The sequence below is a fragment of the Toxotes jaculatrix genome, chromosome 11, assembly GCF_017976425.1.
Source record: "Toxotes jaculatrix isolate fToxJac2 chromosome 11, fToxJac2.pri, whole genome shotgun sequence".
Lineage (NCBI taxonomy): Eukaryota > Metazoa > Chordata > Actinopteri > Toxotidae > Toxotes > Toxotes jaculatrix.
This window is the reverse complement of record NC_054404.1, coordinates 14064662-14083381: the sequence shown is the minus strand read 5'-3', so window position 1 is coordinate 14083381 and position 18720 is coordinate 14064662. Positions and strand designations below refer to the sequence as shown.

Below are 18720 nucleotides of genomic sequence, written 5' to 3'. Positions count from 1 at the left end.
AGAAAATGAAATTGTTATGGTTCAATAACTGCAGTCAGGGATTTCAAAACAATACCAGTGTTGATTACATGTACAGGAGTTCAATGTTTACATCTGTTGCAATGATAGCAATATGATATTTGCAGTTTGCTCACATTTTGCTGTCCTCCCCGTGTCTGTAGGTACGGAAGCATATAAACGACCTGTATGACGACTTACGAGATGGACATAACCTGATCTCACTGCTGGAGGTTTTGTCTGGAGACACATTGGTGAGTTAACGCTTTTCTGTTATCTTAATTTCCAGATGTTTTGGTACAAAACATGGTAGAATTGGGGCAGTGCTATTGAGCTATTGTTCATAGGAATTTCCATTGAGATCAGCCTTAAGAAAACACAAAACTTTCAGATTGCCATTAAATAAGGAAAGTGAAAGAACTCTTCTTCTTTACGTAGAGCATCTCAGCTTTGCATAACTAAGGCACTTGCCCTTCTCCCTTCTGACTTACGTAACTGATGGTAGGAGGGAAGAGGGAAACCTGGTCTTAGATGGTCTATAAGCAGATCTGGTGTGATTTAGTATTCACAAAAACCCACTGGTAAAGTCCCATTTTTTGTGACTTGTATGTAGGATTTGAACATATCAAAAGATGGTCATTTTTTGTTTGTTTCTTCCTTCGTGTCCATTCTGGGATATGAGTGAAACTTAAGGACGTGCTCATCATTGTGATTAGCTTTGCTGTGCACCTGGGTGTAAGTAGTCTGAAATATGGTCGTATAGTTTACCTTGTTTTACATATCCTGCACATGCAGTCAGGATATACTGAGAGGTGAGGCACTTTGTGCCACAGTGGCAGTGGTAGGGATGCTGAAGTGGCAACACACCTGAGTGGGATGTAAAATACTGTACAAACACAAAAGTTTGTCTTTCAGTCAACAAGTTGTAAACACATCAGAGTACATGTAACAAGTGGGAAAACTAGTTCTCTGGTTGCCCACTGAAGTTTCCAGCAATTTCTTGGCAGCTAATAATCATTAACAAAGTTTAACTTGCTAACTAGCTTTTTTTTAACCCACTAACTGCCAAACCTTTAAAAATAGGCAACATAAACTGCTAGTATGAAATATCCCATATGGGCTACATGGATACAGTATGTATGTTGAAACAGTACCATTGTATCAGTTTGTATAAGAACAATCAAACTGCTATCAACCATACTGTGCTTGTTTCCACTGGAGAAATGTGTTCAAATACCACAGCTGCACAAGCTTCTATTCAAACGTCTGTTTGTAATACCACTGTGAGTTCTCAGCTGGTTGTGAGGCTGTCCTGAACTCTTTGAACTCATGACCGATCAGGAGACAAACACTGCTGCACTTCTATGCATACAAAGTCATGCCAGCTCTCATTGGACTCACTGGCACTCACAGGACAAACATTATTGCACCTGACACACGGCCAGCATGAACATATTACACTCTTTCTGTAAAAGCTGCAGCCTGATGCAGTGAAATTACAGTCATGAGCAATGTTTCTTTTGAGTGTGGGAAGCTGTGCTGTTACGCTGATTAAAGCACAGCTGGAGCAGTAATGGCTGTGTAATCAATTTCCACTCAGTCAGAACTTGGAATGACCAGGAAATGATAAGGAACAAAAACTATTCACAAATATCATTCAGATTTGTTTGTACTTAAGTTTATCATCTTATAATGTGTTAATCCAAGTACCCTAGAGGTAACTTTCCACCTGTTAATCAAAATTATGAATATATCCCCGCCCCCCAAAAAAATGAGGACTGTTGAAGTAAACAATGACCAAATCACATGTCATGACTTTTAGTCTCTGGTTTGTGCCCTTGTTATAGCAATAAAAGGCCTTTTTAACTTTGCTCATAAAGAAATCATACAGGCTCAAATTCTGCACATTTCAGCATGTGTATGTGTCTAATCCCTCAAATATAGAGCAAATAGATGCACAGTGAATGTAGCTGCAGTTCTTTGGCCGAAGACAGAAGATACTGAAGTGGTACATGTTATTCAGCAGGTTATTTGTAGGATTATTTCATTTCTCTGTTAACATGTCATTCTTTCATCTTATATTGAGGTATGTTGATACAGTCTGTGTGAAGTCCTGAGTTACCTAATGTTCTCATGCTGTGATGTCCCTTACTGTTTAGTTAAACTGCGTGTATTCCTGTAGGAGGAACCCTAGCAGTTACCCTCTCTCCAGTGTGACTAACTCTCATCTTCTAAGTGGCTATCTATTTTCTGTTTGCATCCTACTTTCCTTGTGTTCTTTTCTCCACCCTTTGATCGTTTTCTGTCCATTGTCTTAACTTCCTTTGATTTGGCCGCTGTGTGTGTCCATGTCCTCCTTTCTTCCCCATGTGTTGCCTTTTCGGTGATAAGCCAAGGGAGCGTGATTTGCTGAAGACATTGCGGTTGGTGAGTGGGACAGAAGCATGTGCAGTTGAGCAGCATGGAGACACGGTGGATGATGATAAGGGGGTACGTGTGGCTCACCCCCTCCACCCCCTTTGTAACAAACTAATTCAGAGCGTGCTGTGGCCAGTTAACAAAAGTGTAGAAACAATCCCACAATACCACTGTAGGATTTGTCTCTTTGTAGTTTTACATAATTCCTTTAGCAGATATTGTAGTTCTTCTATATCCTTATAGAGTATTTTTCCCTTTTCTCAGTTTGCGATTTCTTTTCTCACTTTGTGATTTCTGTGGAACATTATGATTCATAATGCAGTTTCTTTTGATCAGGAAATAATGTCAGAGTCTTTGTTTACATGCAGAGAAATGTGCACATGATCCAGGCAGCTTCCTGTGGAAATGTTCTTTTTAACATATACAGTATGTGTGATTAAAAACAATAAATAAAATAATAGATTTGGCAAACTGACCTTGCAAACGCATGAAAAAGATGCATTAAATTATAAAGGATTTTTGTAAAGATTTTTTTTTAATTTAAAATATTTCTTTAAAATATTTTAAAGAAATATTAAAATATTATTTAAAATATTTCTTTTTACCCATTTCACCAGCTTCGCGTATCATTGAGTCATTCGGTCAAAGCTCTCTGAACCTACGTGAGCATCAGGGCATTTTTCATCTGCTGCTTTTGACTATTTTTGCTGCTTTGAAGCCTCAAGAGGGCTTCATAGGTGAATGAGATTCACCGAATGATAGAGATGGGTTTCTTAAATGTTGTTGCTTTGCTACTGAGATGAGCAGGATTCTTCATCGTCTTCCTACTATCAGCGTAGAGATATGGCTGAAAGCAGCACAAGTTTTTTGCTGCTGCTGCCGCTGCTGCATCCTGGCTTGAGTGCATTTTCCATTTCATTACCTCATGCTGTGGCCCCTGACTGTCCACGTGCATTTGCCTCAAGAGATCATAAAATACAACATTTTATTATTCTTTATGGCTTAGAGAATTGAATATAAATGTATTTTAATTGCACCTTTGGCCGTCAGAGTGGGTTATCTAGCATGGTAGATTACTTAATCTGTTATAACATGTTCAGAGCAAATTTGAAGATGTGGAAATGGTGGAAAATGTTCTAGGATGGTACGTTAGATGTATAGTATGCACTGATTTTGAGTGAATTTGCAGGAATCACAACTCTTGCTGTGGGTAGAGTTTTTTTGTGTGTTCTTATAGTCTTTACCTCACCAGATCAGCGGGTAAGAACCTAGAAGCATGTCCTGTGTCCTCAATGCTACTAATCACTTTTTTTGTAATTAGTCCCCTGGTATTGAGAGGAACCTGATTATTATACATGGCTCGTCTTCCCTCTTTATGTCCACAGCCTCGGGAGAGAGGGAGGATGCGCTTCCACAGACTCCAGAACGTACAAATTGCGCTGGATTATTTAAAGAGGCGGCAGGTGAGTGTGTTCTCTTTTTTGTCGCCGCTGCATTAAACCAGTGAAAACCTGTCATGGATTCGTAGTAGTATCCAGCAGAAAGACTTCACAGACACAGCATCATATGGTGAATTATATAAAAGGTTGCAGCTGAACAGTGTATGTAAATGGATCAGTCCATGTGTGCAGCTACATTGTGTTTTGGGAGTTGCATCACTGATTCGTTCACTTGGGGATGGTCCCACTCAGTGGTGATTACTTACAGATACCGTCTATTCTCCAGCATCACACATTGTTACACTTGCTTCATTTACCGCAAATAATAATATCAGCATTTAAGGAGCGCTGACTTCAATTCCCGTCAGCGGGGTTTCCAAAAGCTTTGATTGCCCTCCCCTCCCCCACCCGCAGTCAGGACGTAATGAAGAACACAGCCTGCCTGGCTGAGCCGTAGCCAGATGTGACGTAAGGCTTGAGACAAAGGATTCATAGATGGTCACAGATGAGTCGTTCTGTTGTTCTGGCTCCACTACATGCCAGATGCATCCAGAAAGACCTAACTGTTTAAACTTAAACTTAAAATCTCCTGCAGCTGAATGATTACAGTTATTAAAGTCCATCAGGCTGGCACTGGAGGAATAAATCAATCACCTCTATGTTAAACCAAGGCTGTGTTCAGACTCTACTTTCTGTTTCATGGTTTACGTGGAGGCTGTCATTAAATAGACATAATTTTTTTTGCACGCTGATATGCGGTAGATAAAGCAGTCCTGGCAGGTTTATAGCATGTAATTAGTAGCAAAGATTCATGCTCACTCAATCATCTCAGTCCCACACTGTGAGTACGGTAACAGTGGTCTGTCACATAATGTAATGACTATTGTGCCACCTTGTGGTGCTTGTTAAACAAAGGCACATGAGGGAACAGCACTGTTAACATTCATATTAACTGTTGAATGCAGATATAATGGTAAATACTGTGATTTAGAAACTCAAAAGCAGGTGTTGTACATTTAGAGATGCTGTAAATATTCACGTGTTATTCATATGTTTCCTGTCATCAGGTCAAACTTGTAAATATCAGGAATGACGACATCACAGACGGTAACCCAAAACTGACCCTGGGATTGATCTGGACCATAATTCTGCACTTTCAGGTCAGTGTTGTCATCTTATGGTTTGGAAATTTTTATGCTTTTAACAACCAAGTAATTAAGATAATCTATTACCCAGACAGTGGATTAGTGATTACTTTTATTTCTTCATATTACGTGTATCTGATGAGGTCACACTGATAATGACCTCTTGTGTAAACCTGGACATGCTATACACTACTTACCTGTTGGAGGCAGAAGATCTTTTAGGAATTTAAAGATATTTAAAGGCAACAGAAAAACTTCCATGTTGTCTGTTACTGACTCACATAATAGCTCATCAAATGGCCTTTTAAAATGAGTCCTCACCCATAAACTCTTTCCATTTTTGACCACAAGGTGTCAAAGCTGTGCAGCCTGTATCATGCTGAATGTTGTAACTGCTGCCTTACTCCTTGGAGGTTATAGCGAAATGTATGATGTCATTGTTTACCTTACTTTATGTTTGATTCAGCCGGAGTTGTAACTTGACAAGTTAACATCAGGTAGCTCTTTGTAGCTGAAATATCTCAAAGGAAGATTATTGTGCTCTGTGTAATTCATTATTTCTTATTAGTCTACTTAGTTTACAGGTTTTATTTTTACAGGTCAAAAAACTTTGCAGTTTGAATAGTTGTGATGGTTTCCAAGATTTTATGTGCTCTAGGCTAAGTTTGCGTTTTTCTCCTTGAATGTTCTCAAAAATGTTCTCTCTGGGAATGATTATTATTACATTGCTGGAGAGACACAAATCACGTTGAGTGGGTTAGTCTGCGTGTGTATGCCAGGAGTATCCAGGTGTACACCAAAGCTTAGTATCCACCCAAAATCCAACAGCATGCAGACATTTCATACTTTAAACTGCTTCTCACTCACTCTCTACCCTTCTCTCTCTGACTGTCTTGCATTGGATTATTAATATCTTTGGCACTTGCCATATGACTCAGTTTGTTTGTTAGGAATACTGCAATAGACTTACAGCTCAGACTGACATGTTGATGAGTTTGTATATTATTTTAGAACAAGTGTGCATTTGTCTGATTAATACCTTCAGTGGGGAGAAAAAAAAGTACTAATATAAAACTAATATTATTTTACGTGGACTCAAACACGCTGACAGGTAGAGTCGGTAACGATGCCAACACCTGCTGCTGTCAGTCTCACGCATGCCCTTGAGCATTTGATCCAGCAGCGATGGGCCTGTTTCCTCTTGATTTAGAAAGGTTGTAGGATACTTCAGAAGAAAAATATTGAGCTTCAGTCACAGTCTGCACCTTTGGCTTTATTATATAAGCACAGCTGACAGCAGATTGACATGTATGAACTGAGGGCTGTTTTTATTTTATGTGCTTTTATACGACTGGCTTTGCCTTAATTATCAGGATCAGTTCCTGATTAAGGACAGGGGTTGTTTTAGGTACATACTATACATGCTTTTCTTATTTCCGCAGGATAATATTTTTAATATTAAATTATATAAACTAAGAGAAGGGACTGTGTGTGTACATTCCTCTTAGCCGGTTTACCTTCAACCTTACCTTGTTGAAGTTCTGAATTTCGGACACTATCCATGTTTGTTTGATCATGCCTGTACAGATAAGAAGTTGATTACATTACACAAAGCTGCCACTATTGTATTCTTAACATTTGGGACCATGCTGTGTTTTGACCAGGGACAGGTTGACAACACTAGAATGTACTGTATATTTTAGTATAGCTGGTGACAGTACACTGGAGGTGTGTCTGGGCTTGTTTGTCTTGCCCTGATTGACTGTCACTCACTCTTCGTGTGCGAAGCCTTTTGTTCTTTTGTCACTTCACACAAACAAATACTCATGATTCATTCATGCCATTCACGCATTGTTAGTGTAACACTGTCACTGAAAAAAAAAACCTGGAACAACTACATGCTACAAGCGTCCTTTTGCTGAAATATAACAATTACAAACACAATCTGCACTGCAGTAACACCAGTATTTGATAGTTTGACCACAGGCTGGCCATAAATAGAAGCAGAAGGTTGAACTGTGTTGGCTGTCAGGTGACTTTGACCTTCAGGGAAACTTCATTGACGTTCAAATATTGTTAGCTCACAGTGACACAGTTATTTTTAGTTGAGCTGTGTGGTAGGATTATATTCACTCTTTCACGTGCAACTTATTTCTCTTTTTGCCCTGTAATAAAAGTATTGACAGATTCCTCTGCAGTTGGCCTGTGCCACACTTTGCCAGGCAGTGTTATCTTATTATTGTTGTAATGGTTTTATATGGTGAATCACTTCCTAGTTAGAGCATGTACCCCCTTGTAGAACTGCAGTGGTGGTGATCTGTTCAGATAATAGTGTTTGTTTAAACCATTGGACTTAAGCCCCACCTCTAGCTCTGCCATTGTACGTAGCTTGATTAATAGACAAAGTGAAAGCACTTTGTTGTCCAGCTCGGATTTGCCTCTGCTTCTGCTGCTCTCGTTGACCCACGCTGTTCTGTTTTTCAAAGCCCTTCTGACTGGCTGGGACTCTGTCTGGTTCGTGCAGCCAAACTTGCTGAGCCAAAATTTCTCACAGCATAATAGGTGGCCATCAGCTGGCATCCTTTCGCAGTTTAAAGCTTGTCCTCCCCTCACCCTTTCATCACAGACACAAATATTAGGAAACCTAAGAGGCGGCTGTGACGTGCACATGTTTACTGTGTAGACGAAGCAGACTAGCCGGCTGGAAACAGGTCTGTCTGCAAGTCTTTTTCATTCTTGCTCAGCTGAAGGCTGTGAACACGTGGGCCACGTCTGTGTGTGCATTTATGGTGTTTGTACTGGATTAGCAAAGCCAGAGAAATGTTTCAAAGGTCAGAAAGGATTCCAGTGTCAGAGGAGAGACCCAAGAGAGAGCAAGTGAGCAAGAGAGAAATGCAGTGACAGAGAGAGAGAGAGAGAGAGAGAGAGAGAGAGAGAGAGAGAGAGAGAGACAGAGAGAGAGAGAGAGAGAGAGAGGCTGACCAGTTCTCAGCTGTGTGTCTCTGAGAGTCAACGAAAGGAAAAAGCCAACCCTGCTTTGAGTGAAGCGAAGGTTTATGTCTGGCAGCCGGGCTGCTTGTCACCGCTCATTGTGTAATCGCCACACAGCAAGAAAATGGCTTTCTGTCAGTGGGTTAGTGGCTCTTCAGATCAAATGGACCTCTCTGGATACTTTGCCTGAAAACTGCTTTGACATTGATGGGGAGGCGATTGTGTGACCGTCAGCCATGGGAAACATCTGTGGCTGTGTCCGAGGCCCTAAAGAGGAATGCTACGTTGATCCCAAGAAAGCTCCACTGAACCCTGAATATAAAGAGCAGAGGGGTCGCCGCTATTTTCAAAGGAAGAAGAGGAAATCACAGAACTTTCAGCCTGCTGGCTCTCTCAGGAGTCGTGGAGGTGAAGCCATTACAAGTGGGGCCATCTGTGACAGTGTAGAGATACAGGGGGGCCCAGATGGGAGCCCAGAGGAGAACCAAGAATCGCTGGCTAAACCATCAGAGGTGGAGAAACATCTGATCAGGCAGGGCAGCATCAGCAAAGGTGTCTACGTTGGAGAGGTACCAGTGTTAATCCTCAGAGATCCTTGTGATCAACCTCTTGGCAAGAGGTTAGCACACAGGTTGGGAAGGTTTTCCACAGAGCAGACAGACAGTGAGAGAAGCAGGTCCAGCACCGAAGAAAAGCTTCGTTGTATAAACACAACATCCAGAGGCGCCTCAGCTAAGGATGGCCTGCTTGTGAAGAAGTTGCTGCAGCGCCAGTTAAGGAGGGCCGTTAGCTTTGGAGCGGTGGAGCACATGCTGCGGACTCTGAGGGGTAATGACAGACCTGGGAGTGAGGAAAAGTTTGCCAAGATTATATGGGGCTCTCAAGCACACAGGAGGAGGAGACGGAGAGCCTACACCTGCTCTGGTTACGTAGAAGCTCTTCCAGCTCCTGCCAAATGTATTTCCACCCAACGTGAGGTAAACCGAGATCCTGTTATATATAGCCATTACGTGTTTGATGCTCATGGTAGATTAATAAGGGGCTTGATTGAACATTGCAAGGGTGGTGTTTAAATCACAATGGTAAAAAGCACTACAGTGAAAATATATGCTAAAAGAAAGAAATTCTTCATTTGGTTAAATGAATCTACTCATTATCTAATCATTTTCTACCCTGTCAGCATCCATGGTTTGTAGAGCTGAGCATTATGTCATCGGTCTGGTTTTTCTGTCTGTGCTCCCAGCCTCTCTTGTAATAACTCAAAAATCACATGTTATACACCACAGGCATCCCCTGTAGGACTTTGTAAATAGCACTTTGGCTGCATAATCAGATTTACCTGAAACTAGTATTAAAATATTACTCTCATAAATACTGCTCATCTCTATGTAGAGACAGAGACAGTATGTTGAGTAAGGAATTTTTGTTCAAATCCGCTCACTAAATTATACCTATATTCACATGTATAATAGATAACTGACTCTACTTACTTAGATTTCAGAGCTTACTGTAAGATCTGTCAGTCATTTTTTGAGTGATCACAGTTGGTTTAGTTGGTCAGGCTTTGGTTTTGTTGAGTACATTCAGAACAGAAACAGCTTTTATTAATTATCTAATTTAGTGGTCTCACTAGAACAACTGGTTATCTGTCCCTTGTTATGCAACTCTGTGAAATCTTCCTGGTTGATAATTACAAACATCTTCAGGCAGTTACTGAGAGCAAACTGTGTTTTGAAAGTATATTTTGTTTATCAAAAAAGCTCAACAGTGCCTTTATTTTCTTAGAAAAATGAACTCTTTTAATGTTTGTGGATCCACAATGGCTCTGTTTTATCGCAGGCATATTGAATTTGTTTTTGTTTTTTTCTTTTTTCTTTTTTTTTTATTGTGGTGTGGTATGGAAACATCAGGCTTTGCAGTAGGAACAGACTCAGCAGTTTTGTCAAGTTCAGCTCTTTGACATCTCTACTAGGCTTGGTTGTAGGAAGGTTGAGGCTATTCTGGCTTGTCCAGTTCATCCCTTGTTCTATAAGTCTAAATTAGAGTTCCAGCTGGATGGAGGACTGAATCAATCCTGTGTCTGTGGCTGTTAACTAGACTGTAGAAATGTTTCAGGCTTTAGAAGTTAAAGAATCTAGATAAAGGTGTGTGGGGGGATTCTTCCACTGACCTTTGTATTCAGGATGATGTAATTTGTGTCTGAGTGAATCTTACCTGAGCTGTGTGTTGAAGAGCTGCAAAGATTAGCTGATTAGTTGATTGAAAGAAAATTGATTGGCAGTTGTTTAGATAATTATAATTAATAATTCATTCAGTCATTTTTCAAGAAAAAAGCCAAACATTTGCTGATCTCAGCTTCTCAGATGTGATGATATGATGGTTTTCTTTGTCATACATGATAGTAAATAAAATATCTGTGGGTTTTGAAATGCTGGTTGATTATGATTAAAACAAGCAAGCTCAGGGAAATTTTGATGAACATTTTCCACTTTTTTGAATTCGAAAAAAACTGACAGATTAATCAGTAATGAAAGTAGTTGTTAGTTTCAACCCTACATGCCTGACTGTTATTGCTGTTTTGGTTTTCACTGTTGTTTTTATGACCAGTGGTCCTCACATAAAAACTATTCTCTCTTTCTTTGCTCCTTGGTTTTTTTGTTCAAAACATGCAAAGTAAACATGAAGTAAAAATTTCAGCGATATGGAAAATATAAAACTTTTCAAATTGTGCTCCATGGCAAACAGGCTTGAATCAGTATTACTTAACGTGTGCCTTGTTAAGATGTCAGAAATGTGCCACGGATACTGTGGAACTCAGCCTGTTTTACGTGGCACTGTTTGTCTTACATCTGTTTTGTATGCTGTAAAGTTATTGGGTAATTTATTACACAGCTCTGTCTCTGCTGACATTTTCCTTGTTCGAAATGTGACCAGAGCCATTCCTGAGCTAGATAAGGAACCTCAGATTCTTTGCACAATAAATATGAACTTTGTGAGACTTAAAATGTTGAGTCTTCGCTGAATCGTAAAAGTGTTGATTCAGCACAGCAGTTCTTGTTACAGCTGTGGCGATGTTACATTTCCCTGATATTACCCCCCCTTGATATCCTGTTTCTCATATTATAAAACAAACAAATCAGCAAAGGTAGAGTTCTAATGCCTCAGAGCTGTTCATCACGTGAGGATGAACACGTCAAGTGTGTGGATTAGATTTTCTGTCTTTCGGAACCAAGATCCCTCAACTTCCCATTTAATGTCAGTACATTTTCAAACACGTCACTCTTTGTCTCTTTGTGACAGATCTCGGAGATCCATGTGACAGGGGAGTCCGAGGACATGACAGCCAAGGAGAGGCTGCTGCTCTGGTCCAAGCAGATAACAGAGGGCTACGTCGGTGTACGATGTGAAAACTTCACAACCTCCTGGAGGGATGGGAGGCTGTTTAACGCCATCATTCATAAATACAGGTACTATAACACACAAGAAACTTCAGAAACTCTTTTCTCACTCTTTTGGTATTTGCCGTTTAACTTGATGGAATAAAAATGTTGCTGATTTTATTTTTATTGTTTTTCCACTGTTCTTGTCAGTATCCCCTGAGTTGGATTGTCTTGTCACACTCGTCTCTTTTTCTCTCTGCGTGTCTTTCTGTTGCAGGCCAGACCTGGTTGACATGAGCCGTGTGTCGACACAGACCAACCGTTCAAATTTAGAGCAGGCGTTTTGTGTAGCCGAACAGCTGGGGGTGGCCAGACTGCTGGACCCCGAGGGTGAGTCCCATACACACTGTCATTTTTCATTTGGCTCCAAAAAACACTGCGAAACCCTTTTAATGTCTTTGTGCTCTAAATCATGTGGAGTGAAGCTTGGATTTTGGCTTGAGGAATAATTCCTCCGAGTACAGCTCATGTGTTGCATTCGTGACCTGTTTTTTTTTTGCTTTTTTTTTTTTCTTCCTTTATCAGATGTCGATGTTCAGTCTCCTGATGAAAAATCAGTCATCACGTACGTCTCAACACTGTACGATGCCTTCCCCAGAGTACCTGATGGCGTTGATGGAATCAGTCCTAATGTAAGTGGATGGCGTCGGTCCACTGGTAACTCCACCCAGTCCGAGTGAAAGTGCTGAAAAGTGTTTTAATGATGATGATCCTTTTGCCCTGAACAGGATGTGGATATCAAATGGGTGGAGTACCAGAACATGATCAAATACCTCAGCCAGTGGATCAAACACAATGTGGCCATAATGTCAGATAGATCATTCCCCAACAACCCTGCGGAACTCAAGGTATTGTACCACAACAAATAAACATCATTTTGTAGATTCTAGCCATGATTATTACCTTGCATAAGTTGAACTTCAGCTGTTCTTGAGCTGAGGGCTTAAAAATGGCATATAACGTCTGAAAGGTGAAGGATAATTGCCTGCTTCAAATAGCCTGCGTGTATCTGCTGTAACTGAGACTTAGTGATAGATGGATATGAGAGAGCAGCAGCATCCATTTGCTGCAAGATGTCAATAGCTTCTAGCAGTGAAAGCACTTTCATGTAGCTGGTTTAAAGACAAGTAGAGAATATGGACAAATATTTAGAGATCTTTCTCCTGGTTAAGATCTGCTCCGATGCTTTGAGGTACAAGAAAAAAAGACTGCATTTTTAGTGTAATCTCTGCTTCTTTTTTTTTTTTTACAGGCACTTTATACACAGTATCTGCAGTTTAAAGAACATGAAATCCCACTGAAAGAGAACGAGAAGACAAAAATCAAGAATCTCTACAAAATGCTTGAGGTATGCAAAAGCAAAACAGCAGAGCCTGTTGCTTTCAGTTCACATTGCAGCATTTGTAGTCTTTCACAGTTATACTGACAAATGTGCGTTTGTGGTGTATCTGGCAGATGTGGATCGAGTTTGGACGTATTCAGTTACCCCAGGGTCATCACCCCAACGATGTGGAGAAGGAATGGGGTAAATTAATTGTTGCCATGCTGGAAAGAGAGAAGAGCCTGAGGCCTGAGGTGGAAAGGTATGCAGAGGCACTGAGCATGTTAACGCTTTATCTGATCTGGCCCATCAAGATGTGATTGAGAGTCTAATTTTTATTGTCTTTTTAACCTAATATTATGGGTTACTTGTCTGCTGAAAGCCACTTTTTAACTATTTAAATACACTATTTAATGTGAGAGGCCACACACTGGGATCTAAGCCATGAAATGTTTGGATAATGTGCTGTGTCATGAAAAGTATATAGATAAAGGATCAAAGATGCTACATGAGTCAGCGTAATATTTTCCCAGGCTGGTGTAGGCAGAGTGCTCCAGTGTCATATTACAAGCTCACTAATGTCTCTACTAAAACCAGACACTGAAGGTTAGTGTTCTATGTCTGAGTGTGATTTTCCTTATTAAAGTAGAAATCCCCGTACTGAACCGCTGCACTCTATGATATGATTTATATCAACGTATTTATGAGGTGTTGTACAAAGTATTTCTGGATCAGATTTACTGCAGCCAAAGTGCACAGTTTGCATATGATAAGGTTGAATTTTGTTCGACCGTAAACAGATGATTTGCAAAATCGGCAGGAACATATGAACCTCTGATGATAAAATAGAAAAGAAAAGGTGGTGCTTTCATGTTCTGCAGTTCAAGAACAAAATGACGACTGATCTAGTGTCTAGTTACTTTAAAAAGGCAGAAACTTGCAAGTGTTAACATAAATAGGTGGATTTCAGGTTATAGCATGCTTGAGTTAAGATGTCTTTTGATAGTGTGCCTGCTTTCTTATGACAAGCTCAGTCTAGTATTTGAAGTCTGCCTGGTGTTCTGTTTCCATCCAGTGTTTGTTTGCAGAGTAGATACTATGGAAACTCAAATGTCATCTTTTGGATGTAGAAAGTCTCTGTTATCAATAGTTTAGACAAGTACGCATCTCCGTTCCCACCTTCACTGTCTATAAACACACCATATTTACAGGGTGTGGTGAAAACAGGCAGAAACAGCAATTACAGCCATTTGGCAGTTCTTTATACAGTCTCAGTTCGTATGAGGGTGTACTGTCTAAACCTGCTGTTTAATTTTTGTACCCTCAGGGCAGCATATTATTTCAGGGTGGGATTCATTTTACACGCCCTTCACCTGGCTATGACACTATAAATATGAGGAAGGTGAAAGTCCTGCCATCAGTTGGGTCTGCGGATGCTTGCAGTCTCTGTAAAGATTAAGTAGAGGCTGGGATCCTTACAGAGGGATGGGTTAGGATGAGAGACAGTGAATGTTTGAGTGGCTGGGAATGATAATAGTTGTTTACCATGTGAAGTAAGATGGCAAATTTGTGCGGGATCTCGTCCGTTAGCAACAGCAGCTTTACCAGCTTTGGCTCCAGCGACACTGTCCTCACTGAACCTTTACAAATTAACAGCTCAGTCTTTCTCAATAACAGCGTTGCCTATGGATCCAGGTGAGGTTACAGTGATCATGCTTGGCTTCTGTGGATATTTTTTTTGGTTTTAATTGAAGTGATAGCATACAAGATAACCTCAATGTCATCATATTGTTTTTTTTTTTTTAGGCTTGAGATGTTACAGCAGATTGCCAACAGGGTCCAGCGGGACTGTGTTAATGGCGAGGACAAGCTGGCATTGGCACGAACTGACCTGCAGTCTGTAAGTTTTGTGCAAGCTCTGTTTGGCTTTAAATAACTTGTGACAGCATAGCACTGGGTGTACATAGTTTGTGAGTTTTTACTTTCTTTCTTCTCTTCTGCTAAGGATGCAAAACGTCTTGAGTCTGGCATTCAGTTCCAACATGAAGCTGAGATTGCTGGCTACTTGTTAGAGTGTGAGAACATCCTCAGACAACAAGTGGTGGACATCCAAATTCTCCTGGATGGGAAATTCCCCTTTGCGGATCAGTTAGTCCAAAGGTACAAAGTAGATTCCTTAGCAGAAATAACACACTGAATTTATCTCATGCATTAAGAAAACTCATATTGTTGTACCTTTTTCAATATAGGGTATCAAAACTCCGGGATGACCTTCTGACCCTGAGAGCTGAGTGTTCTTCTGTGTACAGCAAAGGCCGAACCCTGACAACAGAACAAACCAAAATGATGATCTCAGGCATCACGCAAAGTCTGAACTCTGGCTTCTCCCAGAACATCAGCACAAACCTGACACCAGCCCTCACTCCCGCACTCACCCCAGGGGGGTTAGGTACCCCTGGTTCCACATTCACCTCTAGCCTTACACCGTGCCTGACCCCGTCCTTGACCCCCGCTTTGACACCCGGTTTGCAGCCTTCGTCAGTCCAGAGCTACATGGGGAGTGGAGGCGGCGGCATGGACCCAGGCAGCCTCAGGCATCTGAAACACATGCAGATCCGCAAGCCATTACTGAAATCCTCACTGGCAGACCCCAACATGACAGAAGAGGAGGTCAACATGAAATATGTTCAGGACCTCCTGAACTGGGTGGAAGAGATGCAGGTAAGCAGTCACCATCAGTTTGTTTCTAATGTACTGTAGCTATAATTGTACACTCTTAAAGTAAGATACTGAATATGATCTGTGATTTTTTTTTTTTTTTTTTTTGTAAAGGTGCAGCTGGATCGTTCAGAGTGGGGATCTGATTTGCCAAGTGTGGAAATGTATTTAGAGAACCACAAAAGTGTACACAGAGCCATCGAAGAATTTCAAATAAGTCTTAAAGATGCCAAACTGAGTGAAGTAAGGATTTTTGAGTTTGTTCTGTCTTATAATCTTATTGGAAACATGAGCAATAATAATAAAAATAATAAGATACTCTATAACCTAAATAATGTATTAGTTGCTGCACTCTTTGAATTAAAACTAAAAGAAACAAACTGTTTTTCTTTTCTTTTTCTCAGATTCAGATGACCATGCCCCTGAAGATAACTTATTCAGACAAACTGAACAAACTAGAAAAACACTATGAAAGACTACTGGTAAGTCATCTGTTGATCTCAACAGTCATAATATAAAGTCTGTGCTGCTAGATAAACGGTATAAATGATTAGTGTGCTTTTTGTAGTTTGAATATATGGATGCTTGTTCATTTTAGAGCTGTTCAAGAGAGCGCCAAAGCCACCTGGAAAGCCTGCACGACTTTGTGTCACAGGCGACTCAGGAGCTCATCTGGCTGAACGAGAAGGAGGAAGAGGAGGTTGCCTTTGATTGGAGTGATCGCAACAGCATCATCTCCAAGAAAAGAGACTACCATGCTGTAAGTCACTTGCAACTTTTTTTCTTTTTTTTTTGTCTAAACAGTGTTTTTAGTAACTATAATCTGTGAAATCTTCCATCAAGACAGAGTAACACAGACCTGTTTAGACAGCTGCTTTGGTCGTAGCGTCTTGGCTACAGAAAACAATCATGTCAGCAAAGAGATTTGTCTACGCATTGTGGCCTGAACGTTTAACTTCATACCCAATAGTGTGAAGCAGGGAGTGAGATTGTGTGAGAGGATGGAGTGACTGGTCCCTTGCCATGGCTGGATGTCAGAGATACTCAGCTTAATGTCTTTCCACAGGACCTGATGAGGGAGCTGGATGAAAAGGAGGAAGTGATCAAGTCTGTGCAGGACAAGGCAGAACGCCTTATGCTCAAGAACCACCCAGCCAAGCTAACTATTGAAGTAAGCCTGTTTTTTTTTTTGGGCTCTATTCTCAGCTCTGCGGTCAGTATGACAATTAGACTCTAAATTTTGGACAAGCAGTAGTGTCTCCACCCTGCATACAGCTGCCACAGTGATTAAAAGATTGTTTAGTCCTGTTTCAGCTTGTAATTTTCCAGCCATTACACCTGGATATTGTGTGGTTTATTTTCTGCGCTGGTTCTCCTCCAGGCATACAGAGCTGCCATGCAGACACAGTGGAGCTGGATTTTACAGCTCTGCTCATGTGTAGAGCAGCATCTGAAGGAGAACGCTGTTTATTTTGAGGTGAGTTGCTGCTTCTGTGTTAGTTAATGCAAAAATGCATTTATTAAACACAGCTAATTTCTAAATCTTTTCCCCTGTGCAGTTTTTCAGCGATGCCAAAGAGTCCATAGACTACCTTAAGAGCCTGCAGGATGCCATTCAAAGGAAATACAGCTGTGATCGAACAAGCAGCCTACACAGACTAGAAGACCTCATACAGGAGTCCATGGTAAACTAAGAAATTAAAGAAATTAAGTGTGTATGAATGTGAACGTAAATAAAGGAAAGAAAGACATTGCATTGGTGTTGTGTGTCCCTAGGATGAGAAAGAGCAGCTCCTTCAGTACCGCAGCACTGTAGCTGGTTTAGTGGGCAGGTCCAAAAATATTGTGCAGCTCAGACCCAGAAACCCCGAAAGCCCTGTGAGATCCTCCATCCCTGTAAAAGCCATCTGCGATTATCGTCAAATAGAGGTACAGTTCTCTGTGCCACATTACGCCACATTTAATTTCAGTTTATTTCAAGCTTTCATACAAAATCTATGCTCTGTCTACAACACAATTCTTTCAGATCACTATTTACAAAGATGACGAGTGCGTATTGGCCAACAACTCTCACCGGGCCAAGTGGAAAATCATCAACCCAGCAGGGAATGAGGCCATGGTGCCCTCTGTTTGTTTCACTGTGCCTCCACCCAACAAACAGGCCACTGATATGGCAACAAGGTGAGGTGCTAGGATTCATTGTGTGTCTTGTGTTTCCTTCGCTGCACTGACAATAAAAATGAAGTGAACTCACGAGTTCAAATGCCACTGAATGCACATGTTCTGGTGACTAGACTTAGTTGGGAAACTTTATTTATGCCTCTTGCTTTTCCTGTAGAATGGAGCAATTATACCAAAATGTCCTGGCACTGTGGCACCACTCCCACATCAACATGAAGAGTGTGGTGTCTTGGCATTATCTAATGGCCGATATCCGAGCCATCCGCAACTGGAATGTGGCCTCGGTAAGTCTGACTTATTTTGTTTACCTTTTAAGACCCATCACCCGCTTTTCAAAGTGATGATCATTTATGATAATCAGACTCTTTGTTTTGACCATCATTCTTAGAAAAACGCAAAGTGTATGTTTGTCTTAGTTTCACTTTTATTTCTCCAACTAATCCAGATAAAGACCATGTTACCAGGTGAGCATCAGCAGGTCTTGAGCAACCTGCAGTCCCACTTTGACGAGTTCCTGGAAGACAGCGAGGAGTCTGAGGTATTCACGGTAGCAGACTGCACCCAGCTAGAGAGAGACGTCGCGGCCTGCAAGGAATACTACCAGGAACTGCTCAGATCTGCAGAGAGAGGCAAGGCTCAAATTCCCTCCCAGTCCCTCCCAACAAGGCGCTGCTGGTGTACATTGAACACAACAACTCGAGGGAAACACATGGCTCTTTAAGCCTTTTAAGCCTTAGATCAGTGCCTTTTAGAATTTTTTTTTCATACTTAACTGAGTTAACAAGAGTTTCCAAAGAGATGGTTGGCTTTGCTGTGAAGTAAACCAAATACAGGGATGTTTTTAAGTGATAATGGGGTTTAAATAGAGTGGAGTAGAGGCTCTAGAGTGTGGAGAGAAAAAAAAAACTGAATCCATTCAGTGTTAAGTTGTGATGTTACATAGATCTGCACAGATGAACAGGGACAGGTTCATTAATATATATGACCTCTCATCTTTTCCAAAAAAAAGTTCTCATCTTATTAAAGCCATTTCCCTGATTTGTGTATGACCTTAGAATTGATGTAGTCTC

General features: G+C 40.9%; 1 protein-coding gene across 5 annotated transcripts in view; it reads left to right on the top strand.

Moving 5' to 3' along the window:
* Window positions 1-18720, top strand: part of dst (dystonin) — a 99943-nt gene that overhangs the window by 21534 nt on the left and 59689 nt on the right. For 4 of the 5 annotated variants that reach the window (XM_041049411.1, XM_041049415.1, XM_041049414.1 and 1 more), the window contains 22 exons: window positions 162-251; window positions 3801-3878; window positions 4922-5014; window positions 11291-11457; window positions 11648-11760; window positions 11956-12062; window positions 12159-12278; window positions 12683-12778; window positions 12886-13013; window positions 14558-14651; window positions 14757-14911; window positions 15001-15472; window positions 15584-15712; window positions 15874-15951; window positions 16068-16229; window positions 16536-16640; window positions 16851-16946; window positions 17029-17154; window positions 17246-17398; window positions 17496-17650; window positions 17808-17934; window positions 18096-18279. In XM_041049411.1, the coding sequence (XP_040905345.1) occupies window positions 162-251; window positions 3801-3878; window positions 4922-5014; window positions 11291-11457; window positions 11648-11760; window positions 11956-12062; window positions 12159-12278; window positions 12683-12778; window positions 12886-13013; window positions 14558-14651; window positions 14757-14911; window positions 15001-15472; window positions 15584-15712; window positions 15874-15951; window positions 16068-16229; window positions 16536-16640; window positions 16851-16946; window positions 17029-17154; window positions 17246-17398; window positions 17496-17650; window positions 17808-17934; window positions 18096-18279 (3028 nt within the window). Of the gene's footprint in view, window positions 1-161; window positions 252-2388; window positions 2425-3800; window positions 3879-4921; window positions 5015-11290; window positions 11458-11647; window positions 11761-11955; window positions 12063-12158; window positions 12279-12682; window positions 12779-12885; window positions 13014-14557; window positions 14652-14756; window positions 14912-15000; window positions 15473-15583; window positions 15713-15873; window positions 15952-16067; window positions 16230-16535; window positions 16641-16850; window positions 16947-17028; window positions 17155-17245; window positions 17399-17495; window positions 17651-17807; window positions 17935-18095; window positions 18280-18720 lie in introns of all 5 variants that reach the window. The other variant, XM_041049412.1, reaches the window with a different exon arrangement.